The 27780-nt window shown below is 37.7% G+C and overlaps 1 protein-coding gene across 1 annotated transcript; it reads left to right on the plus strand.

The window, feature by feature from the left end:
• Positions 1-669: 669 nt before the first annotated feature.
• cfap20dc (CFAP20 domain containing) lies at positions 670-25943 on the plus strand. Its single transcript, XM_073870413.1, has 17 exons — positions 670-985; positions 1062-1151; positions 1276-1369; positions 2606-2678; positions 2958-3072; positions 3228-3381; positions 5047-5190; positions 6115-6304; positions 6398-6505; positions 6813-6946; positions 14660-14965; positions 18459-18802; positions 21822-21989; positions 23230-23301; positions 24160-24221; positions 25368-25459; positions 25616-25943. Exons 1-17 carry the CDS (start codon positions 908-910, stop codon positions 25726-25728), a joined length of 2337 nt encoding a protein of 778 aa, XP_073726514.1. The 5' UTR covers positions 670-907; the 3' UTR covers positions 25729-25943.
• The last annotated feature ends 1837 nt before the right edge of the window (positions 25944-27780 follow it).

Consider the following 27780-nt stretch of genomic DNA (forward strand, 5'->3'; position numbering starts at 1 on the left):
AAGCAGTTTGCTGCATCATTAGTATTGAAATGCATGTAAAGACTCACCATCTGCTCACCGTAGTTAAACCTTTGTCACATACAAACGCAGGACACGATTCTTTCTAAAATTTATCAGGGATAGAAATTCAACAGATCATTTTGATAGTATTGCACAATGAATACTAATTGTTGGTGTTTCAGTCTCAAAAGGTAAAACAATAGAAACCACAGAGAGTGAAATTCCAATGGATTAAATAGTTATAATGGGACTTGTACTGGTTTTAATGAAAATTATAATGGCCTCTGTGGTTCTCTTCTGGCAATGTGTTGGGTTATTGTGGAAAACTAGTAATTTTCTATTGGTAAGATGTTATCTTGTTGGATGAGAATCAATGGACCACCATTAAATCTGATTGGAAAAAGGCCTAAGGCACACTACATAAGGTATGTTTTTTTTTTTGCACCCAACAGATAATTTTGATAGTGATGAATGAATACTAATACCGTGTTGATGTTTTAGTCTCAAAAGGTATTAAATTATTATTTTTATAATAATAACAGTATATAAATGTGATATTAATATAAATGTGATGATCATACACTTAAAAGTTAGATTTAAAAGTCTGAAAACACTTAGTAAAACACTGTGGACACGCGACAGCAGCTAGACGGATGACAGCGTCCGGTTGCTATAGCAACGACCTGCCGCTGCACGTATCTGTGTATTAGCTTACAGGCTAACAAACTACCGCTTTTAATTCATAAAGCGGCTGAACAACTGATAAAAGACTTAGCAAAACAAAAAAATATTATTCATAAGGAATGTGTTTACGTTGTTATTCATTATGACGATTGAAAGTGGATTAAAAGATTGTACTTTTGTTCGCCGATCTGTAGCATTATGTACTAAACTGTAAACAGCGTTGATGGTCACTAAGCTTCTGCTGCATTTATCTTTTCAAAATACGACACGAATCAGAAACATGTTCAAAAACGATTATCAGGTATGGTATATAAACACCGTTTGCTTTCATTAAATAATGACAATTCTTTTTAATGTTTTTGAATGTGCACGTGTAGGGTGGACCCACGGTGGATATCTTCAGTGCACAAGGCAAAGATCCTGTGGCTAAATGGAAACTATATGGCAAACTGATGGCAATAACTAAAGTATGTATGAATGCATACAGTAATTGCTCAATACATTCCACTGTTCCATTTATACAGGATATTATAGGCTGTTTTATTATTTGAAGCATATACTTGTCTTTTTCACTTGTTTTCATTTTTACAGGTGTTCGATAAAGAGGTGAAAGGTTTTGTATACAGTCTTGAAGGGAGCAGTCAAACACACAAGATGCAGTTACCAAAGGATGGCAGAATGGCTCGTGAGTGCTGTACAGTACTACAATATACAGTTTTACATATACATTAATGCACTTGGTAAATGCTTTCATCCAAAGTGACATGCAGTGCATTAAAGCTATATACAGTTAACATATATCAATGTGTGTATATTGAGAATTGAACCCATGGCCTTTGTGCTGCTGCAAACGTAGTGCTCTACCAATATCCGGTTGTTAGGTCTGACGTCATGCACTGCTTCTGGGTCCAACCGATTTGAAATGATATATGGAAATAACAAAAATGCTAATATACACTCGTATCATAAAGCAAAAACACCAGATCCTACTTTTTATCTCCATAACAAAATCCGAGATGACCAGACATGAACTCATGGACATGGATTTTTTATGAATTATTAATATATTGCTGTTGGTGATTCCATGAGCCTGGAGTTTATAAACTTTTCACTTTAAGGTGTAATATGAATATTCCTCATAAGCGGCTGTTTAAATATTATCCTCTTGAAATGAGTGAAGGCTTGGACCCGGAAACAGTATTCCTTCATGACCTAACAAGCTGATATCTACAAAAACCCATAAAAAGTCCATAACTGTACAGCATTTATATTTTACATTTTATATTTATATAGTAAGTGAATGGAAAGCTTTAGGGTTAAGATTAATAAAACATGACCCAAAGGCACAATATGTAATTTTCACTGTTAGAGGTCACTATGACCGCTCACATTATCCCAACCAAACCGCGTCCGAGCACATGTGACCCCCAAAGCCTGGGTCATTTGACTAGTGTGATTGTTCTCTATGGTGCCCGGGCGTGGTTTGGTTTATCGCGCCCTGGCCGGCTTGCATAGGTGGACTTGGGCACGGTTTACTTGGGGGCCAGATTGCTTTTCAAAAGTAGAGATGTCAATTGCTCGACCACTCACCTTGTGATGCGCAGCAGGGTTACGTGAGTGTCTGAGCTGCACCAAACGACTCAGAATAAAAAACAGACATCACATCATGGTTTCCAGTGTTAAGAGAGCTCAAACAAAAGCATCCCCATGACTAGGATCTGAAAAAGTACAGTGTGAGTTTGTGCTTCTCGGGGAGTTTGGAGGGGGAACAATCGCGCTTGGGCATGGTTCGGTTGGGTTAGGATAATATGAGTGCGTCCATATCAATTGGACGAAAAATATCAATTCACACCGTGTTGTTGAATCACTAGTGCCCTTTGTAAGTCCATATATCTTCTAATCTTATGTGTTTTGTTCCTAGTTGGTTTGATTCAGAGGTTCCTCATTCTACAGGTCAATGTTCCTTTGGGAAAAGACTTCTCCACTGAGTTTCTGTAAGTGCCATCATTTCCAAAATACCTTTAAGATATATTGTGTTGTTGAAACGTACCTTCCAGGAATGCATAACATATCTCCGTGGTTCTGAACACTACTTTCATTGATATAGATGAATATAAAAAAGTGTTCGCATGGGGAGCTAACTAATTCACGCATTCACACATGCAGATAGATACAACTCCCACACAACCCTTCCCACAAGGGAAAATGGTTGAAGTACCGTCCCATCTGCTTCTTAGAGCAGGCACGTTTAACATTTCAGTGGTGTCTTGCAGAGTGACAGATGAAGAACATCTCAAGAGAAGACTGTACTTGTCTACTGTTCATAAAGAGCTGTCGGCGACCCCTCTGCATGCGAGGATTCCACTAACCTGCCTCAGACGCAATACTGTAAGTCCTGCTACTGTACACTCTGCAAATCATCATCTAGAGCGGTCAGATCAATGGCTATTGACTCAGCGAGATATTCTGTAAAATGGCCACGATAAATAACCCAAGAAATGTTCTTATGGCTGGGATGATAAGGTACTACTGTCTGTGTGCAGTGGTGTAATCTGTGCATTGATCTGGACTCGCTCACCGCTGAGATATTCAGAGGGCCGCGCTTCCTGTCTTTAGATGGGATCGTCGTCTCCGCCTGCTGTAAGCTTCGACGCATCTTCACGATGAAAAATGAACCTGATGACTGCATGGATAAAGGTTTGGGGATGTAGACCTTTTCCGGCTCATGTTACAATAAACAACCAACAATGGAGCTCAAAATCTGTGACGGCTCGTGACTCATCCGAGAGACGCAAATTCAAAATATGTGTTTGGAGTGTCATCTGTGTAGCTCGTGTTTTTAAAACATTTTGCGTCATGTGAACCATGGCATGTGCATCACGTGTTTTGTCAAAATAAGTGCCTGCTGCACACACGTCAAAACCGTTTATGATAAAAGAGACGCACACGGTCACAAAATACATGCAAGACACTCCCTTAACACTAAACTCTGATTACGCATGGGATTATGCGAGTATCTGGCAAACACGAGCGTCTCTTTTATCATAAACCCTTTGGGCGCGTCTGCGGCAGGCACTTATTTTGACGGGACACGTGATGCACATAGGATCACTCGATGTGCAGAACACGTATTTTGAAATTACGAACCACACACATGACGACCTACATACATGTTGTGATGAACTTCGCATCAAGCTCCCTCGAAAAAGAAGTCACCGGCCGCCACTGGTCAAAATGCTAATCTGTGACCCTGTCTGTGAAAACGAGGCTAAAGTCTCATAATCTAATCAAAGTTTGATTTTAATGATTGGCTTCAGATTGATTTCAATATGACATGGCCTTAAGGGGGTCGCACACCGGACGAGAAGCGCCACGCTGTGCCGCGCAATGTATCTTAAAAAAGAACATATTATTTTCTATAAATGTACACACATTGGCGGCGGCTGTCCGCTATGACTCTGGACGCTGCTCAAATCCTTGCTGCACCACTCTCATATTTTAACTTTAAATAACATCATATTTCTCCCAAATCGTTTATGATAACCATAGGCTGCTAATGCATATTTGCATCTTGAAGTAGACATCTGACTAAGCTCACTGTGTTTAATGTGCATGTCCGGTGTGCGATACCTGCGAGTTGTCCTACACGGAACGCAGTGCTTCTCGTCCGGTGTGCGACCCCCCTTACTATGGGTTCACACCAGCCGCGTTTGAGGCGTCAAACCCGCGTCTACAGCGTCAAATTTGCCGCTTGAACATTTTGAGTTTAATTCTAGTCATCGAGACATGCAGAAATTTGCGTCATGGAAGGGGCTTCTGCTCGTTTCCTGTAATCACGTCACTACTAGAGCAAACTCCTGATTGTTTAACTTTTCCAGAGTTCACATTTTTCAACCCGCGCATTTCCCGCGGCAATGCTCAATTTGCGGCATTCGCGCGAACTAGACGCGCAAATGAGGTGGAATCGCGTCTACCTCACCGCGCTAATCGCCTCATTCGCGCCGCGAGACCTCCAGACGCGCGTCAACGCATCTTCACATCGACTTAACCTTTTTAATCACTCGCGCTTGACGCCTCTACCGCAGCTGGTAGAGCAGCATTACTCAGTCAATATTAAAGATATCAAGGTTATGTTTGCACAAAATATCCTTTACATTATCTAGGATGATTTTTTTGTAGAAAATTGTAAATCACAAAAATGACTTAGCTGGGTTTTTTTTATGGGCGTGGTCACATATTTTTGATTATGCATATTATGCATTATTTGACAATTTCTAAAAACTTGCATTCATTACCCATCTGTACATCTCAAATCATCATATTCAACAAGACAAAATTCAGACTTTTGTTTCTTCTTCCAAGGTTTAGACATAAGAAATGGTCCAAAAGAAGAGATTCCCAGGAGTTGCCAGTTTTCCTGTGAAGTCCAGCACGTTTTCCAGCTGGTGAACATGAAAACATTGGGACATGCCGATCTGAAGGGTGGACCTGCGAACTTAGATTCTGGTCGGTTCCACATGCAAATACAAACACTCACATAATTCCCTTCTTTACATTTGCACAACATTACATTTAGTTTTTCTTTAGCTAAACGGAAAGTTTTGTTTTTGCATTGTTCTTTGCTAAACAGAAGGTCAGACACCTTTGCAGAATACTCCTTCCTATTAGTTCTTGTCTGTTAGTTTGCTGACAGTAGACATCGCTTGCCAAGAGACCTCTAATCATGTGTCTTTAGTCACAGACCTGTCCTTTTTCTAAGCCCGGTGAGACCTTCATAGCCGTTCTCAGTATTTTATTTATTCAGACATCTGTTGGCCTCATATTACAGTGCCAGCCTGTTGTCATCCCACCTTTAGACTTCAAAAATTGGCTCACATAATGACCTCACACGTCAAATTCACCCTATCAAGATTTTATTATCAAACTGACTTTAGATGTTGGACACTTAGTTCATTTCAAAATGTTTTTGCATATACAAACACGACAGTCTATCATTCTACATTATTCATCCTTTTCTTGTTCATCACCTAGCAACAATGTATGAAAAACAGGGGGCCTTGTGTATGAAGCCCTGTAGTCATAGCTTACAGCCTTGGATACTGAATTGGCTGTTATATTGAAATGACAAATGGCAGTATTTTGTGTTTTGTTGCCAGGTTGCCACGACCTTAACACTGCTTTTCTTGCAGCTTTGCAATAAATAACAATTGAAGATATGCCAAACCAACAGATGGAAAGGGCTTCACAATTGCAAGCATTACAAAAACATTAGCCTGAAGGCTGTCGCATTATCATAGAGAGCTGTGTGGTATTGTTACACTAAATACAGCAATTATTTGGAGTATTTTACTGTATCATCTCTTGCTTGAATGGTAGATGTTGAAATACTTATGCTAAGGTGATGTGAGATAATGTTTGTCTGTTTGCTAGAAGAGACAGGTGCTGTTAAAGCATCCATCACAAAGGGTCCTACACCCAGGGACTCCTCCCATATCGCATTCGGGTCAAAGGTTGTCGGTCCTCCACCGCTTACTGCAAGGAAGAGCAACACATCTGCAAACAAGAAAGCAGGCAGATCTAAATCTGAACTGAGCATCAACACACCATCAGGCAAATGCATGTTCAGTGATTTAATTTACAAATTTTAAACTAAAGTACAATGTATCGTAATAGTTAAGTATTGATAAAGATTTTTTTCCACGAACACAGGTAGAAATGAAAATGTCAAACCACGGCCACCACTTGAAAAGCCGTCGTCAGAGAAAACAAACTCCAGAAGAGCACAGCGAATCCACAATGTAGGGAGAGAAAAACCAAACACAGATAAAGAACTGACCTCATTTACTTTCAAAGAAAGGTAAGTTTTAGTTATGTCCCACTTGTTGTCTCTCTTAAATAGGTCAATTTTGACATTTTTCAGATAATTGGATTTTAATGAGAGCTTTTCATGTGGTTTAGTAGAGCATTGCTTCTTTGTCCTTGGTGATCACTATCAGCACTTATGTCCTAGAAATTATTATCAACTTTATTTTTATTTCTCAGTCATTTATTCCCTCGACAGTTAATACTTTAATACCTTTTACCTGGTCTATAAAGTCATATTTTTGCCCGTTTCATATTTTACTTCAAGATAAAGAAGATGGCAATATTAGCTTAAACCAAGAGGGACTTGAGCTTCAAGGAAACCGTTCGCTACCCTCGCTTCAAACCCAGCGCTCAGATTTAACAGCGGAGGATAAATTAACTGATCCGAATCTGCTAGGTATGTAATAATGTGCCTTACATGTTAGTGGGGATTTTTAAATGGCTGGTTTCAGTTTATTAAATGTCTCGATATCTACAGTAGGTGTAAGAATTATTAGTGGGGCCTGCCAAGGCAAGCAAAAAATGTTGTAGCTAGTTTTTAGAATTAGAAATTTGTTGCCACCATAAGTAATAACTTTCTTTTTTCATTATCTTTCACACACTGTTTGTATACGGACATAAATGACATTTCAAATTGCGAGACTTGTTGATTAGAGATGTACTGTAACTGTGACTTACTATCATAGACTGTAAAAAAAGATGGACGTAGTATCCGTGACGTCACTCATTGGTTTGTGAAGATCGTTTTTGAAGCTTAAAGTAGGCGTTGCCTGCCATCGCCATCTTGGCCATTGCGCATCACTCGCGGATATCCGAAACTGGGTAAAGAGGCGTCTGGTTTCTGAAACCACGCCTGCCTAGCTCGATTGTAGTGACTGCAGTGGCTGTTCACCCCTTACTCAAGTGGCCACGCCCTTAATTATGCAGAACTTTAAAGCTTAATATAATTTAAACCGAGGAGTTACAAAATAACAAATAACAAATATACACTTTTAAACCACAATTTCTCGTCTAGATCCGGTCCTGAAAGCGTCAGCGTGACCTCACGCAATACGTCATGATGTCAAGAGGTCACAGAGGACGAACGCGAAACTCCGCCCCAGTGTTTACAAGTGTGTTTGAAAGAGGACCGTTCCGACGTTGTTGTATGTGGAATGATACTAATTCATGTCTTTGTGTCAGTTTATTGTTTAAAATGGGTCGCAAATGTGCGTTTTATATATGTAACACGTGACCTCCCTACGTCACTACGGATTTACGTGAGGTCGCGCTGGACCGGATCTAGACGAGAAATTGTGGTTTTAAAGTGTATATTTGTTATTTTTCTTGTCAAAAATGACAATCGTTTTGCTAGATAAGACCCTTATGCCTCGTTTGGGATTGTTTATAGTCCTTTGAAACTCTGTTGAAAAAACTGTTAAGTGTTGAGTTAAGTATTAATTGTTGGTGTCTATTAAAGTCCATTAAAATGAAAAAAATCCTGCAATGTTTTCCTCAAAAAACAAAATTTCTTCTCGACTGAACAAAGAAAGACATCAATATTTTGGATGACATGGTGGTGAGTAAATTATCTGGATTTTTCTTTTAAGAAAATGGACTATTCCTTTAATCTCTCCCAAGGGTTTTTGTCCTTCTAGGAGTTTTCCCACTGGGTTTTTTTCCTAGGGGTTTTTTTCATCCCCGGGAGAGTCAGCCAACTTTGGCTTAACTTAGCACTTTACTGTATATGTTACATTATTACTACGCTCCCTTGTACAGTTTATTCTTAGCAGCTGTATTATACTTCTTATATTATCTATTGATTATTCTGTGTTCTTCCCTACATCTACTCATGTAAAGCTGCTTTGAAACAATTAAAAATTGTGAAAAGCGCTATATAAATAAAATTGAATTGAATTGAATATGGGAATTGACTCCCTTTTGGAGCCTGCCTCTAGTGGTCAGTCAATGAATTGCAGTTTAAGTCACTTCCGTATTGGCTTCATCAGAGAGATCGGAGAGTTGCCCCTCGCTTACTATACATTTTTTCCTGGGTTAATCATAAAACTTCTATGGGGTACAATTGAAGGCCATAAGGTCAGTCATGAAACTCTTCCGTGCATCTTTCTGGTTTCCATAAAGCCAGTCGATCTTTCCTTCCTATCAACGTGACCATTTTGTCATGGTTCATCTCAATATTATTCCTAGACCCTCTCCTCCCCAGCACCACCTGTCTAGATCTGCTACATAGATTTTTTCTTGCAGCGGCATGTATTCCTATGCTCAGGTGCGGACTGGGACAGTAATTCAGGCCGGGAATTTGACTCCATCTCAGGCCACCTTGGCTGCTGCTGTCACCGTGTTCTTACTAATCTTATAGGTTAATATTATTAGTTGATATAACAGGTAGACTACTAAACTAATTATAAATCTCACTGGGAACAAATTTATGCAGAATATAGAAAAGAAAAGGGGACTGACCAACAAGTGATCTATGTTTTAGACTAAATTGAAATAAACTGTGACTACAATAAAACTAGATCGCCCCCGTACAAGCTTCTGATTCTAGCAACATGATTCGGGTTGGTTTGAAACCAGTTCTGAAAAGATGATCTGTTGCTAACAATCCTTCCCCGTAGAGTGAAGCAAACTTTAACTTCCCTTTAGCTGCGCAAAGAGAGTTCATTAGTGGTAATGGGACATTAAGTACACTGTGTAGGTCAGAACCAGTGTCTCTGGGGTTCAGGCAAGCCTGCACCGTGGGCAATTAGAAAAGGTGATTACAATATAAGCCTGTTCAAAAACGTGCCAGGAATCGAAATATGCTAAAACTCTCGCAATGACATGAGCGAAAGCCACACTCGAGAGGTGCTCTGTGAGCATGCATGCTTTAATTAGATGAAATGCTTCTCTCTGAAGAGCTTAATAGAGCCTTTACATCACTTTATCTGACATGGTCATTATGTTGCGGTTTTTCATATTTCATATTAATATATAATCAGTTGTTCGGCCGACAAAGTCTTTATGATCCCTGCTATGAGCAAAACAAACAAAACCTAATTTAATCCATCATTCAATACAGCCTAAAGGAAAGAAAATATCAGCCAAAAAGCGTTTCTTTTTTGTTACAGCAATGAGATTAAATGGAGAACAAAACTTCAGCTTCTTAGATTTTTCATAAGATCTCATATGTATGTATTTTAGAATATCATTAGAGACCTTAAGACAAATGGCAAGATGCTGTAGTCATTAATCAAAAGTCTACTATAATAATACGATTTTTTCGTCATTTGTCCCAAGACCAAATGATCTGATCTATTAATTCCTATTAATTGTTTAGATCAATACCCAGAAAGCAATAGCCGTCATTTCACCATCTATAGACCCAATATAGTACAGCTATGAGCAGTGGAGAAGTGGGTATACTCTTAGTTTATGCCCCCAGTAGAAGTGGGTATACTCTTAATGTATGCCCCCAGTAGAAGTGGGTATACCCCACGCCATCAAATAAAGAGGTGGGTATACTCCGTATACCTGCGTATACCCTGCACTACACCACTGGCTATGAGTAACCCATTTCTATTTAAAAATAAACTTGAATTTAGTTACGTCATTTTTGCATTAATAGCCTGAGAGATGTCATTTTTTCCATCATGTAAGCAAAGTCAACCGTAAATACAATACATTTATTTATTTCATTTATTTTGGGCTATGGTTAGACGTCTACTTTTTACTGCAGCCCAAATTTTGCCTTGTTTTAGCCAGACAGCTGGCTGTGTTTGGACCAAGGGGCAACCTTCTGATCTCTATCGTGAATCCAACACGGTAGTGACTTAAACTGCAATTCATTGACTGGCCGCTAGAGACAGGCTCCAAAAAGGAGTCAATCCCATAGCCCCCATGTTAAAGGGACACTCCACTTTTTTAGAAAATATGCTCATTTTCCAGCTCCCCTAGAGTTAAACATTTGATTCTTACCGTTTTAGAATCCGTTCAGCTGATCTCCGGGTCTGTCGCTAGCACTTTTAGCATAGCTTAGCACAATCCATAGAATCTGATTAGACCATTAGCATTGTGCCTAAAAAATAACCAAAGAGTTTCGATATTTTTCCTAATTAAAACTTGACTCTTCTGTAGTTAAATTGTTTACTAAGACCGACGGAAAATTAAAAGTTGCGACTATACTCTCATTCTGGCGTAATAATCAAGGTCTTTGCTGCTGTAACATAGCTGCAGGAGGTGCAATGATATTACGCAGTACGCACTGCCCGAAAATAGTCCCCTGCTATTGAAAGTATTCAAGGGGAGTATTTTCGGCTGCTGCGTTATATCATTGCGCCTCCTGCAGGCCTTGATTATTACTCAAGAATGAGAGTATAGTTCCTAGTCATATTGCCTAGAAAATCGCAACTTTTAATTTTCCGTCGGTCTTAGTACACGATGTAACTACAGAAGAGTCAAGTTTTAAATAGGAAAAATATTGAAACTCTTTGGTTATTTTTTAAATCGATGCTAATGGTCTAATCAGATTCAATGGATTGTGCTAACCTATGCTAAAAGTGCTAGCACCAGACCCGGAGATCCCCCTTTAAAATGTCAAACTTTACATTATGTTAAATATGTTTACAGCCTGGTGTTTTTGGGCTATTTTTTTGTAACTCATTCATGTAAATCATATAGTCCTGCATAATTAAGGGTTGGGCCACTTGAGTGACAGGTGAACTCTCACTGCTGTTTCAGCTACACCCACATGCCCTAATTTTTGGCCAGCTCCTGTGACTAGGCCGTTTGACACAGAGACGCCTTTACCACTAGATGGCAGCCTTTACGTTCAAACTTTAAAATGCTCGGGCAGTGCCGGTCTATGTTGCTTGAAAACATGATGTCATAAATCCATGTCGTTCTTCCGCCATATTGGATTCAACAGAAAACCTTAAAAAAGATTCACAGGTCACAAATTTTGTCAGAACTTCACGAAACTGGACGTACATGATCCTTGGACCAAGCCTCACAAGAGTTACTAGAAGGATTTTTGATTTTCGGAAGCGTTTGCCCATCACAGCCCAAAAGATATCCATGGTGTAGTCACCAAACAGGAAGTAGTTCATATTTCAGGAACTCTTTCACATATTGAAACCAAACTTTGTACATGAACTTGGGACTCCAATGTGAGGATGCCATTGTAGTAACATGTTTATATTATGTTATTTTAACTTTAAAATATCCAATTGAACCCTATGTAAATATAAAAATTGCAATACGCCTTTACCACTAGATGGCAGCCTTTACGTCCAAGCGTGTTTAATTGCCTTCACACGTGACTAGACAGAAACTACCCGGACTGCGTGATTATTGAAAAACTATATATATTGAGTATTATTCGATACTAAATTCGATGGAATATTAATATTTCTTATATACGTTTGTGCACAAAACTGCAAATGGAGGTTATATTCTGAATGCTTGAAGCAACGCGAGCTCGTCTTGAGAACGTGCAGTTTCACAATACAGGTAGGAATGATATGATTCAGACATCTAACGGTAAACCCTTTCACCTTTCTTTTTTTCAATGATATATGGCATGACAAGTTTAATTCCCTTTTTCATCAATGTAATACGTTGTAAGCGTATTTATTTGTAAAGACGCGTAGGATCCGCACGCGTGAGTATCGCGTCCTCGCTCGCGTAGCAGGGGTCGTGCTGAAATAGTGCCGCGATCGTTTGGGGTCGGCTCTATGACAGCTGCATGGTTTAAATGATTGTGAATTGACGCGAAAAAGTGTCACTTTACCTTAAATCATGCATGTGACGCAAAGTGTTTAAAGTCATGACTTTGAGAAATTTAAAAGAAAGCAATGACACATTTAAAAAAAACTGTTTGCCAGAAGACTGCGCTGTCATTATCATAATCTTCAGAGAAGAAGATACATCTATATATCTAAATCGTATGCTTAGCTACTGTTGAACGGGAACACGACCGATTGCATTATGCTGTCAATCACTGAGTGAAATGTTTTCTTTTATCGTAAATTTCAGAGAAACAGTTGTTACAAGCCCGTATACATTTCTGTGGGTGTGTGTCTCAGGAATGCTTTCACGTATTGCAACCAATCTTTGTACATGAACTTGGGACTCCAATGTGAGGATGCACAAGATAAAAAACATTCTAAAATTTTACATTTCACAAATCACGTTAGTGACCGCACCAGAACAAGCACACTTTTGCAGTTCCCCCGGAAATGCATTTTCTAGTTTGTTTTTATTTCACCAAAAAAATATCAGAGATCGAAATTGTACTTAGTTATGTTTTCAGCTACAGTATAGCCTACATTACAGTGTCTCATTAACCTCAATAGAGTTCCTGTAGCCCAATGGGTAGCACTGCATTAGCAACACAAAGGTCACAGGTTTTACCACACATACTTAGAAAAGAAATGTATTGATTAAATGTACTGTATGTCACTGTGATAAAAAGGTAAAAATGTAAAAGGTAAAAAGGCAGCACAGTTTCTCCACCGGGAATTATGACATTATGGGAATGTAGTGCCACCGTATTGAACTGGATGTTGCTAGTGATGAAAAGCAAAAGCAATGCCCTTTTTCGTCCTTGTCTCTCGGTGAGCAAAAGAAAGCTCAGGTTCACAGTTCACAGTAGTTTAGTCAGACTTTTTGCTGCTGTGCGTTTTGCTGAAGTAGATCAAAGTGTTCTGCTCTCAGACTGCAAATTCATCACTTGGTCTCTGTGGTGTGTTTTGCTCCCTGCTCTCTGGGTGTCTTCTCTTTAGTATGAGGGCATGCAGACCCCACAGGCACACATCACTGCGTCTAAATTATGATCTTACTGTACCGATGCTCCCTATCTACTAATGATGCTGTTTTTTGTGCCAGTGGGACATCCGCAAAGTACTCAACCTCTGCGCACACACACGCACGCACAGTTAATGTTATTTTTTAAGGCAAGTTAATGCTATTTTCCATTTTATTCTCTCAGGACTGCAGATGTAAATGCCTTCCATTCACATTTTGAAATATTGTTTTCAATGCATCTCCACCATTTAGATGATGATTTAAGCATAATGCCGCAGTTATCAAATTTAGCACAAATGAAAGCCGCTTGATGCGTCCTATAAATTCATCCGCGCATTTGGCAGGCATTGCAGAGTTCATCTCAGTCTTCAAGGATCCTGGTTATGCATTTATTTGCATACGCCTATTGAAGCGAACGCAGACGAGGAACATGAGTAGACATATAAAAAATGAAAGATGCAACATTATGTTTATGAAAGAGATGTTTATTATTGACGTATATAGAGTCAACCAAGGGTGAACCAAGCAGAAATTATTAAAGTTTTCTCGATGAGCAGCATGTTACAATAAGGTTGTATTTGTTAGTGTTTATGCATTATCTAACATGAACTATATAGCTACAGCATTTATTAAATTTACTAATACATCACTAATACATTACTAACATGAACGATTGTATTGACATTAAATGATAGTTCACCAAAAAATGAAATTCTGTTATTATTTTCTCATCCTTATGTTTGTTCTAAACCTGTATGAAGTTATTTTATCTGATAAAGACAAAAGAAGATATTCTGATAAATAATGGTAAGCACACAGCAGATTGTAACCATTGACTTCCATAGTAGGAAAAACACATACAATGGGTACCGTCAACTGTGTGCTTAACATCATTTATTAAAATATCTTCTTCATCATTTATCACAATACTATAATATTTGTTTTCCTACTAAGGAAGTCAATGGTTACAATCTGCTGTGTGCTTACCATCATTTATCAAAATATATTATTTTATATTCTTTCTCATCATGAGAAAATGATGACAGAATTTTCATTTTTTTTTTTTTTTGCCCAGCCACCACCCCCCCGACTTCGGAGGACAACTTTATTTTTATTCATATGAAGGTTTAACAAACACATATATTCATTTTTAAAAAACAAAGGTGAAAGAAAAAAAAATAGAATTTTTATTTTATTAACAAATTAATAAAAGCAGAAAAACTTTAATGCTCATTGTTAGTTCATGTCAACTATTCATGCAATTATTATTGGTAACATATTGTATTGTGGTACCCACACCTTATGATACTTATCATTCCTACAGACAGTGTTTCCAGTGTGGATACATTTGGGTCAGTTCTCCAGCCTCCGTGTGCTTCTCCACCTCCTGTATGTGTGATGACTACAGATGATACTGACCTTTGTGACACAGAAACTGAGCTCTCTCTCTGCGATGAAGAATACGAAGTCTTCACTTTCTCCTCATGCCCTCACTCAGCCAGGCGGAATCAGGCCAGCAGCAACCCTGCTGAGGATTTGACCTTCGGCCTTAAAGGTCACAAGCTGATGTCAGAAGGGGAGCGCAAAGACGCCCGCCTAGAGGATGATTTTGTCGGAAGTGAAAGCGAAGAGGATGGATATTCAGACACTTCCTAATACTGAGATACAAACACATCCAGGGGCTTTGACAGTAAATGATTGGTTATCAAACAACCAACAGAACGTTATGACAGATCATTATAGCTCAAAAGTGTACAAAATAGTTACCTCAAAAAATAAGTGCGGCCTTCATCTTGCCAACCGCAGATTGTACTACATAAAAATTTAAGAAAGCACTGTCAGTTACTGTTCCTGCTGTCCTGAGGAATATTAACAGTAAATTTAAAAGATTTTTTTATAATGTTCTCTGGCCCACTTATGAAGTTAGCAATATTTTTACTTAAAAAAATATCATTTAGAAGTAATAGGCTTTTTCTGTCCTGTTTTTGACTTTCTCTTTTAAAATCGCTTTTGTGATATTCGTGTTAAAATTCACTGCTATGATTATTATTAATCTTGTTATTTTAAGTAGAATACAGATCTACATTTACCTAAAGGATTATTAGGAACACCATACTAGTGTTTGACCCCCTTTCGCCTTCAGAACTGCCTTAATTCTATGTGGCATTGATTCAACAAGGTGCTGAAAGCATTCTTTAGAAATGTTGGCCCATATTGATAGGATAGCATCTTGCAGTTGATGGAGATTTGTGGGATGCACATCCAGGGCACGAAGCTCCCGTTCCACCACATCCCAAAGATGCTCTATTGGATTGAGATCTGGTGACTGTGGGGGCCATTTTAGTACAGTGAACTCATTTTCATGTTCAAGAAACCAATTTGAAATGATTCGAGCTTTGTGACATGGTGCATTATCCTGCTGGAAGTAGCCATCAGAGGATGGGTACATGGTGGTCATAAAGGGATGGACATGGTCAGAAACAATGCTCAGGTAGGCCGTGGCATTTAAACGATGCCCAAGGGGCCTAAAAGTGTGCCAAGAAAATATCCCCCACACCATTACACCACCACCACCAGCCTGCACATGGTAACAAGGCATGATGGATCAATGTTCTCATTCTGTTTACGCCAAATTCTGACTCTACCATCTGAATTTCTCAACAGAAATCAGACCAGGCAACATTTTTCCAGGCTTCAACTGTCCAATTTTGGTGAGCTCGTGCAAATTGTAGCCTCCTTTTCCTATTTGTAGTGGAGATGAGTGGTACCCGGTGGGGTCTTCGGCTGCTGTAGCCCATCCACCTCAAGGTTGTGTGTGTTGTGGCTTCACAAATGCTTTGCTGCATACCTCGGTTGTAACTGTTATTTCAGTCAAAGTTGCTCTTCTATCAGCTTGAATCAGTCGGCTCATTCTCCTCTGACCTCTAGCATAAACAAGGCATTTTTGCCCACAGGACTGCCACATACTGGATGTTTTTCTCTTTTCAAACCATTCTTTGTAAACCCTAGAAATGGTTGTGTGTGAAAATCCCAGTAACTGAGCAGATTGTGAAATACTCAGACCGGCCCGTCTGCATGCACTAACAACCGTGCCACTCTCAAAATTGCTTAAATCACCTTTCTTTCCCATTCTGACATTCAGTTTGGAGTTCAGGAGATTGTCTTGACCAGGACCACATCCCTAAATGCATTGAAGCAACTGTCATGTGATTGGATGATTAGACAATTGCATTAATGAGAAATTGAACAGGTGTTCCTAATAATCCTTAAGGTGAGTGTATATTTATTACATTTTTGACCTTTAAGTCTGAGGATAAAATGCAAAATATTTTATTCATTGGAGTAAAGTACAATCACGCACAGAAATTAGACTGATAGGAATCTTTCCATGTGAATATAACCAGGAAATTGAGAAACATGAGTGAATAAAAATCCAGCTGTGTTTACATGTGCGAGTCCTTGAAGAAACTTTCCAGCAATCCTGCACGCTTTTGTTAAGACACCTGTAGAAATAATCCACGCGCAGCATATAGACATGGGCGTAACGTTTGTCAGCACACGTAAACAATTCACACGTCAGTACACCAGCATTCGTATTTTTCTTTCCAAGTTTCTTATAATGTACGATTTAGCGTAGTCATTTGTTAATAATGCATAACTTGATTGGCCCCCCAGGGGCCCCGGCGTTCAATTAGGTCCATGAAGAAAACCATCAGTTTTCATCAGTTCATTTCTTACGAGAGGGCATTCAGCTCAATGGTGCTCATCAGTTCTCTGTCCATTGAGAGGCACATCATTCATTTACTCGGCGTCTGTTTTGTCTCCTCCTGGGAAATCAGCCTCATCTTTGGCATACATATGTCCTGATGCACTCAATTAGAGATTTTTGATTGATACCGCTGACAGTTTTACTGTTTGTTTATTTCCCCTTCCTTCGTTCCCTGCCCTTGATTCACTTCTACTTTTTTATCCATTCTCTTTGACAACAAGAAGTGGATGTCAGCATTTGTCTTGTTATTGCCAACGGGGGATGGAATGAGAAATAATGACTTGTTTAAATATTCTGAACGTTATGTTTATTTTCCCTCGCACCTGCGTGATATTAAATCATTTGCACTGGAAGCAGAGGTGATTATATCAACCTAATGACTTCCATTAATGCCACTTGAGTTGTCATCGAAAGATAGACAAAGCTGTAATGTACTGGATTCTTCTTTGTGCCTCCGCTCGTACAGTAGATTGATGTCAAAGTTGTAAATAAGAAGATGTGACACATTCCTCAAAAAGTACGAGATATTTCAAATAATGTATGAGGACGCGAAGATGGAGGAATGAAGACAAAACCTCGGCTGATCTGATGGCTCGACCGTCCGTGCCCTTTTAGCGAGGTTGTCCTCATTAAAGTGAAGCTTGCTGCTTAAGACCATTAGTGTAGATCAAAGCCTCGCCAGTTTAAAGACCATATCTCTTCCAAAACAGAACGGAGATAGACAACTTTTCCGGCACCATGTCGCCCTGATTAATTACAGGTAACTGTGATGTTACTGTGTGCCCGCGTCAGGCTTTCTCGGCTATTAATGTGTTTCATCTGTGACAGCGTTGGCGTTCTTGGCTCGGAGATTCTTGCAAGAGGTTTCATCATTCCCTTTATTGATTCCATCACTAGCGTTTTTGGGGGTAAAATCTAATACTTGTATTTCGGGGTAAATTTGCTTTATTAATGTCTTTTCTAGCTTGTGTATATTATCACAGGCTGTAAGATAATTTGAAGTAGCAGCATTATTAATCTTGGTTTTTCATAATTACTAAAGCTTGCTAAGGCAAACATCTTTGTTAGGGATTTGAACAAGCCACTAATGCCAAGTATTGAATTTCCATGGGATATCTCAGATGATAAATTAATTAAAATATAAAAGAGACAATGAAAGAGCGACCTGGGTTTGTTTTGACTTGGGTAAGATTTTTTTCTTGTGTTTTATTTATTTTTTTTAGCACAATTTACTCAAATGTTATGTTTTTTTTTTAAAACAACAACATGAAGGTTATTAAATTGGTGACAGAATTTTCATATTTGGATGAACTATCCCTTTAATCTCTGTTTTTAATTTCTTTCTTCTTCTAATAGGATGAAATGCACACAGAGTTCCTCTTGCATAGACATGCGGTCTATTCTGTGACTGCTTCACCATCAATTCCTCTGCAAAAGTACACATCACCTCCCAAGTCCTCCTTTGAGCCAGTTAAGACCTCCACAGTCGGGAAAACCTCCACACATCGAGTCTCTGAGGAACCAAGATGGACCGAAACCGTGCGCATGGCGCCAACTCGCTGCCTCTCACCCAGCACCTCCAGATACCGACCAGATAACTCCCGAGCCGGTAGAACTTTGCCTGATGGAGATACCAAGATATCTATAAACAGAGCATCTGTTCGAGAGATCTCTCTTGGGAATCCTGGGTATCAAATGGTAAAGATGTTTTCCAAGGCTCTTTAACCACAGGTTTATAAGGAATCTTTTTGTAATGACACAAAGTTCAAAACCAGACATCTGATTTCTTTAAAGAGCCCCTATTTTCTTTTTTATGATTTACATTCTGCTCAAGCCGTGCTGGCAAAGTTGATTGATGAGCTTCGTTATCTGCATTTTCTGGATCAGATTCGTGCTCGTATTGATAAGGTAGTAAAGACGATATTAATTAATGATGCACAGAATGTTTGGCAACCTAAATTATTTGGCTGAAAATAGCAAAAAAAAACACGCAAGACTGAATACATTTTACCGAACAATAAGTTCTTTGATGAAGTGATCAAATAGCAACCAATGCAGAGTGAGAGACACGCAAGTGCAGCAAACATGTTTGTGAAAGCATTTTAAAGTGTTCGAGAAAGACGTGAAAACATACAGCACTACAAGTTTCATTTATCATTTATCAAAATCAAGACATCCTGCAAACGAGTCAGCGTATGAGAAAGACACGGTGGCGACGATCCTGGGTATTTGTCTTTAACGCAAGCACAGAGAACGAGAGACTTTAGCTCTTCCTCTCATGTTATAGATGAGAAGTGGAAAGACATAGAGCATCAGCGGTATGTAATAAAAACTTCCTAGAATCAGTAAAGCCCTATACAGAGCCCCTAAGGGGACATAGAGAAAAAATTCAATAAAGTTTAGTTTGCGTGCGCACTTGAAAGCGAAACTTTCATGTGCTCACGCGAAACCTTTATGTGCAGAATTTTTTTAAGTTTAGAAGCTATCGTGTGCGCACGCGAAACTAAACTTTTTAAAAAATTCTACACATGAAGGTTTCGTGTGAGCACATGAAAGTTTCACGTGAGCACGCGATAGTTTCACGTGAGCACGCGAAAGTTTCACGTGAGCACATAAAACTAAAATTTAGATTTTTTTACTCCAATGTCATCTTAGGGGCTCGGTAGTCCTACAATGACCAACATGTTATATTAAACAAGAAATTAAAAGGCCCTATAATGACTGCTGGAATGTAAAAAAATGTTCATTGTTAAATAATGTGAAATAAATTTAGTAAAAAGGACATTCTGAAAATGTTATTTGCAATGGTAATCAAATTGGGAAATAATTAGGAAAATAAAAAAAATCATTTTAGGCGGCTTCGGCCAAGAATTTTCCTTTCGTGCATCCCTAATATTATCTCCAGTTGGAAGCTGATCTTCCAACTATGGTAAGGAACGTCACATTTCCTTCACATGCTGGAGGTATTCGGCCAATCACAACGCACTGGATAGCTGGCTAATCGGAGCACAAGCGCCTTTCAGAACAAAGAGCTTTGTACTAGGGTTGCATAACAACTAATCGGAACTAATCATTTGCAGAATAAAAGTTTTTGTTTACATCATACAAATGTGTGTATTGTGTATAATAATAATGTATATATAAATACACACACATACATTATAATTTTAAGATTTTCTTATTTATATTAAGTATTTATATTTATATATAATAAAAATTATATATAAATATAAAAATGTATATATACGTAAATATTTCTTAAATATACACTTGCCTCTGTGTGTATTATATATATATATATATATATATATATATATATATATATATATATATATATATATATATTATAAACAATACACACATTTATATGACGTAAACAAAAACTTTTATTCTGCAAACGATTAGTTGCGATTAGTTGTTATGCAGCCCTACTTTTATAAAGGTGGGGCATAGAGAATCAACAATAATGTACAATAATGTGTTTTTTTTAACCATAAACCATGTAAACATATTACATTACACCAAATACACAAAGTAACATTCTTTTTGGCAACTTCATAGGGGCTCTTTAAATGGGAAGCAAATTAAAGCTTTTCTCTTATGTCTCAGATGTTTCTCCATATGAGAAAAATACCCAGATATCCTTTGCTGTAGCCCAGTTGGCAAAGCATTGCACTAACAAAACAAAGGTCATGGGTTCGAGTTCACAGGAGCACACATACTAAAAAAAATTTGTAGTTTGAATGCATTGTAAGTCGCTTTTGATAAAAGCGTCTACAAAATGCATAAATGGAAATGCAGAAATCTTACTTATGTCTCAAATAAATGTCAGAAGAGATTGTCACATAAAACTTAGGTATACTACTATACTAAAGTCTGCAAAAAACAGGATTTTCAATATAAACCTGTATGTCAATTTTTTTATCTAATTTTGTCTGAGCAATTTTAGGAGAAACATTCAAAACAAAGTTGTTTCTTGCACCATAACGGAGACCTCTATCAGTTCTCTTTTAAGCTATGAAAGAGCAACTTTTGAGGAATACTGTGTTTTTTAAGCATAACTAGCATGCAATCCATGCAGGGTTAGAGGGGATCAAATCAAGCATGTACTTCAGATGAATTGGTACACTCAGGCAGAGTGGGTTGTTTTTGAGTGCCTCTGTTCTTATTGTAATTTCAGAACCGGTGTGGCTCTTATGTTCCCCAGAGACCAGATATTTTAATCTGAATCCATTTAGATTGAGGGGAATGGGTTGTGCCTCTGCATCTCTTTACTGTGAATGGCTTGGACATGATTTTGCTTTGTTTTTTTTTCATGATGAAGATAGCTCAGTATTGTTTCATTCAAGTCTCAGATGTTTCTCCTAAAATTTCATAAAAATCTTTCAGAGTGCATTCGAGAGTTTGATGTGGGAATCACAGAAGATCATTACAGGTGTCCCGTAAAGCCATTTACCTCGTTTAAAGCTGGCAGATATCTCAAATACAGCTAAAGTTCGCTAAGCTTGGTCTCTTATAGATCCAGGTAGATGTAGGACTTCATATAAGTGGATTTTTAAGCAGCGGGCCGCCATCCCTGCAGATGTCTTGGCATTAATAGGGCTGCCAATTAGCCTGCAAGCTCTGATTGATTACTTGCTAATTAGCTATACCCAGTACCGATCGTTCTCATTACAAAGTGGCACTGATGAAGTAATGAGATTTTTGGGCCATGCAGGTGAGCGTGGATGAGAGGGTGCGACCTTTGGGCTCCAGCACGTGTGATCTTAGACGGAGAAAAGAGGGTGTAGAGGATGAGGAGCTGCGAATTTTGGCCACTATGAAGAGGGAGCAGGAGGAAGAGCAAGGCGGTCACATGGGCGGTCCCAGCCTAACTGCATCACAGGTAAGATAACTATGTAATAGTATATATAATGCATCATGTAAATATGTTACATTTTGGAATATAGTGAATTTTATTAACATGTGTCTTGGTCATGAAGGCCAAAATAAAAAAAGTTTTTTATTTTATTGTATACTATTTTTGAGACCATATTAAGATTTTTGCAATAACATTTTTTTTATAATTGGGTACAGTTCACAATAAGGTTGTTTTTGTTAACAATAGTAAATGCATTCGCTAACATGAACTAAAAACCAGCAATATTCATCTTTGTTAATGTTAGTTAATCCAAATACAGTTGTTCATTAACTACAGCTTTTTTAAATGTATTTGTAAATGCTAAGATTAAAATCACATAACACACACCGTTTCTGCCAATCTAATGTTAATCTTGGTTACCTATAGAGTAGTATTTCATCCTTCATATGTCCAAAGAGTCTTTCGTGTTGTCAGATTTATAAAAGACAGAGCAGCCTTTCCATTTTTCCGGAAAAGACGAAGCCGTACGGTGGGCGGAGCTAAAGAATTACGAGTATGCGCAGCCTTTCGATACTAATCCAACAAATGTGATATTGATGTTAGTAAAACTTATATAAAAACTTTTTTTTAAATAACTATGGCTTACAGCCAGATACAACCATACATATAGATGGTTTCAGCAGTAACAAAGTTGCCACGTGCTGTGCAGTGATACCCGTGACTTCCACTCGAAGTAGCAACGTAAAGCGCATTCTTGCTCTCAGTCTAACTGACGTGCCGGCGTGCTTTTCTGGGGGGAGTGCCCATAAAAGGAATATGGGGTCAATCAGACTTAAAGGATACCTATGTGCAAAAAAAACTATCCGAAACTTGTAAGAAAGAGGAGACGTGAGGTTGGCCCAGAAATACTGTCACATGCTCAACTGCTTTTTTGACACTTTGCATTTGTTTAGCATGAGGACTACAACTTTTAAACTGTGTTGATAAGTCAGAATGCATGAAATGCCATTAACCCCCCCCCCCCCCCCCCCTAATAAATGCTGTAGAAGTTGTGTTTGTGTTGTGTGAAGTAGGCCTACAGTTTACATTAAAATAAAAAGTCGTTAGTGTTTTTGCATTACTGGAATAAGTCCTGAAAAAAATGGCACGATGTAAAAAAAGCAAAATTTCATATTACTTTTATTTAATTTATGACAGAGTAATAACTTCTACAAGTTCTGTGAGATTTACCCATATATTGCCGCTAATATTTACTATTTTTTAGGTTCACCACTGTAATATCAGTCTAAGTGCTAGCAGTGATGACACCTCAACCTGGACTCAGTGTATTCCTTTGGTGAGCTCGCTTACACACGCACGCGCGCGCACACACACACACACAGACACACATTTAGTGCAGTTATAATTAGTACAGTTATAATTACACCAATCAAACTCATCGGACTTAATACATCACAGAAAAGATCACATCTACTGTACCCTGGTCATTAGACTCCTCAGATAGATTTTGTATGATCTGATTCTAATAGGCAACTAACAGGCAATAAAACATGTTTCCTGTCTCAATCAAACAGTTTAGTAAAAAACACAAATTAGGCCACAGTAAAAAACAGCCCAACGACACGACAACACTGCAAACCCTATATTTCATCCATTGTTGTTGTCAACAGTTGATTGGTTGGTTAAACTGCAAATGTTAATCATGTCTGGTGTGTTTGGTGTTGTGAAGCTGCAAATTAAAGCTAGTAAACTGTAAGATTAGGAAAACATATCAATACTGCCACCATCAGGTAGAAAAAAACATGCACAATAACCAAAAAAGTCTCATCATTTACTCACCCTTATGTAATTCCAAATGTATACAACTTTTTATTCATGAGCTGTGGAAGAGACAATGGGGTTTTGTATTTCTTTGGGGTTTTCTCTTCCTATTCCCTCAAATCTTCAGACTAAAATCATGCACATACTTATCTTTCTAGATGTGAGATTATAGAAAATATGTATCATTGGGTTTGCCCAAACAGAGCCCAAATATGTATACTTCACATAATATAAAGTTTTCCTGTAGCTCATAGATTTGATCTTTAGGGAACACACACCTACTGATAAAATATATACCTTATAATGCACTGTAAGTTGCTTTGGATAAAAGTGTCTGTCAAATGTAAATAATTTTTTCTAAAACTATCCACAGCCAGTTGAACAGGGCCAACACTACCAGAAAGAAATGACACCTCTTCTACACTCCAATCCAAGGTAAGAATAAAAATGGTTTTATTTTAAGCCTCGCTAAATCATAACCACAAGGCATAAACCTAAGCATGAACATTGTCTCCAACCCCTGGTGCAAGGGCTACCATGTTGGAGACCACTGGTCTACACTACAACTTTTGTAACCTATTTTTGGAGGCTTATTTACTTTAAACTAGAAGATATTATAAACCTGAATATTTATAGAAAATTAATAATAATAATACAGATGATTACAAATGCTGGGTTGTTTTCAACCCATGGTTGGGTAAAATATGGACAAACCCAACAGCTGGGTTTAAATTAACCAATGCTGGATTGTTTCAATCCATGGTTGGGTCAGTTATGAGCATCTTGTGCGTATATTGAAAACATCAGTTGGGTTTTTTATCCAACCATTGGTTGAAAACACCCCAACATTTGTTACAAAATACACTAAACAATGCACATTAATTCCCATTCCCTATTATTCAGAACTAATGTAGCTCGCTTTGCAGTTTTTTGCCCATTCATATTTACAATCTTACAATTTATGAATAGTTTCTTACACCAACTTCCTGTCAGTGAAGCTGCCCACACCACCACGCCTAGACGATTAATTAAGCATGGTTGTCAGGGACAATGAGTAATCCGAGTTATGCATGTGCTCAGAGGCTTGCCTGTGTCACGTAGCTGTCACCACCAAAGCAGGGCACACTGGGAGGTCATCATCCACCTCCCTTCCGTCTCACCGGGGAGCCTGTCCATCAACACCACATGGTGTCTTCAAAACTGTCATGTAAATGAGAGAATATAAAACAGAGCGACAGGGAGAGGAGGGATCTTTCATTATCAACAAGCGGTACCGTCTAGGAATGCCAAAAGTATTGTCGTACAGTGCTTTGGTTCCTTTGGAGTTAAACCATAGAGGCATCCTATTGCATGAGGTCATGAAGTGGAATTAAACATGCACATAATTAAAAATGTGTCACCTGTGTCCTTACTATGTCAAGTTACAATACATTTCTCACATGACAAACTGATGCTCATCACTTACTGCTTCTCATGTATGGGCTGGCCTGATCATGTGCAAAATAATGGATAGAGACATATTGTAAGGTTTTTTTAGAAAGTTTTTTTGCGTGTAATGATTAAAGGTTTATCTTATTGTAGAGAATGGATGGATGTCCTTAGCCCTCCAATTGTTCATCCAGATCAAAAGATAAAAGACAGAAAAGAAAACCACAGCAAGATGTCAGCCAGAGGTACACCAGACAATTTGACTAAAAATAAACATTATAACAAACCACGTGTGTTTCTGTTCATCATGTTTTTTATTCAACATATAACTTTATTTCTAAATAAATAAATAATAATAAATAAATGTATTAATAATATATAATAATAAATGCTGTTCACAGGTTCTAAGTTACACAACAACAATGAAGAGGAGGAGTTTCTCAATTTGATGTATGATCCCTGCCTCAACTGTTATTTTGATCCACAGTCTGGGAAATATTATGAGCTAATTTGAAATAAACAGGAAATAGCTGTATGGCCGGCTATATATATATAAATACATAAGTGTACAACTATTTTAATTATTTGTAATATGAAATTAAAGTTATTTATTAACCTAGTATGTGCTTTACATAAAATCCTAAAGAAAGAAGTTATGATTTAGTTACTTAAGAAAATATATGAGGGTTAGGGTATGTGTTTTGTTTTTGTTTTTTTTTTTGTTTTTTTTAATAAAAATTTAGAAATGATACTGTATATAATATAACCTCTGCTTTTTAACTTGTAATGATTTTGATGGGAATTTGATGAGTTAGATGAATGTGTAATACGATTTGATCTGATTTAAATTTAATTGATCTTCAAAACATAAATGAAATTACTTTCATGTCGTTTTATTTAATTTATTTTTATTAAGTTGATAATAAATTATTTATGTTATTATTCCATTCCATTTTTTATTTTATTCTAAATCATCTCATTTTACATTTTACCGCATAATGTTGACGGAAGTCTTGACGTTACCACATCATAAATTATATGACAAGTTCCTGTCATTTTATTTACATTTATTTATATTACGCTGATAATAAATAATTTGTTATTATTATATTACATTATTTATTCCATTATTTAATTTTAATGGAATAAATGTTGACGGAAGTCTCTTGACGTTGCCACATCATCGACCAATCAAATGCCAGTTGCGCGCTACGTCACTAAACAGCTGCAATGACAAGGAAGTAAACAGCCATGGCTGGAAAGTCGTCTATGTTAAACCACTTCCCAAATATATTTTTAACTATGATTATATATACTGTTCTTGAAGACTTTGTGTTTGCTTTTCCGTCGTCAACATACATCGAATCCAGACAATCGCGGAGTGCAGGAAAGCCCACATCAACCGATCAACAGGTTCGTAATCAAGGTATTTGCATCATCGCTGAACTTATCAACTATAATTTGCATACTACATACTTATTTTACCTGATCCTCCCTAGACAGCACGACTCCATTCAGCGGTGATCGTGTCGGTTGTGATCGTTATAGCAGTTGCAGTCGCCGCTGCTGTCTTGATTATAAGGAAGTATTGCTGTCCGCAGAGGTATGTAACGTTACTGTATCATGAACAGTGACATCTACATTAGTTATTATCAATTAAACTAACACTACAATGTTGTCATAACTGATGGTTTAATGTGGGTTATTAATTATGTAAACACAGTAAAACCACATTTATTGAGACACATTATGAATGTATGATATAGGCAGATTTGAACTTGGCCTTGCCATTGTTGAACTCACCTTGACAGTTGTCACGTGAATTGTTGCGGGTTTCTGCAACTTATTGACATTACAATACTACAAATATACATATTACAAATGAACAATGAAATTTGGCATTTAGTAGATATATATATAATATATATAATCAGTAATTGAATGGCATGTTCCCATTGTGACAACTTACCCCATTTAGTTTGACTAAATACCTTGCTATAGGGGCATGTTGTCACAAAAAGTAAATTTTAGTTTAAGTAAAACTTCATTCCTGGGTAACAATGATGGAATTATTTAATGCAGTAATTTTTTCAAGTATATGTACAAGTAAAAATATTACTTTACACCTTTGAATCCCCTATAAAATATTTATTGGAATAAAGAGTTTGACAACTACTGTCTCCTCACCATATTGCACTCACCATCTTACATTTTAAAGTGTATAAACGTTTTTCTGTTTCAGTAATGTAACATATAGATACTCAGATCTGCGCCAAATGGAGGAACAAAATGCAGCCGCAGAAGCGGACAATGACTCGGATGAGGTTAGTGAGAGTGATTTTTAAAATTAGTTATAATAACCTATTTCTTAGTATTTATTTTTATTCAAACTTTACTTTCCACAGGATCTTTTGGAGTGAATAAGTGCAAATTTTCCATTTAAAGCTGTGACATTTTACAGCCAAAAGCATCGCATCAGGCCATTTAAAAACCTGCAGGAGCTCATGAAATATTTACCTTTGTTCCACCATTTTTCAACACAGATATGTCCACCAACCAGTTTGGC

This window comes from Misgurnus anguillicaudatus, chromosome 8, assembly GCF_027580225.2.
Source record: "Misgurnus anguillicaudatus chromosome 8, ASM2758022v2, whole genome shotgun sequence".
NCBI classification, from domain to species: Eukaryota; Metazoa; Chordata; class Actinopteri; order Cypriniformes; family Cobitidae; genus Misgurnus; species Misgurnus anguillicaudatus.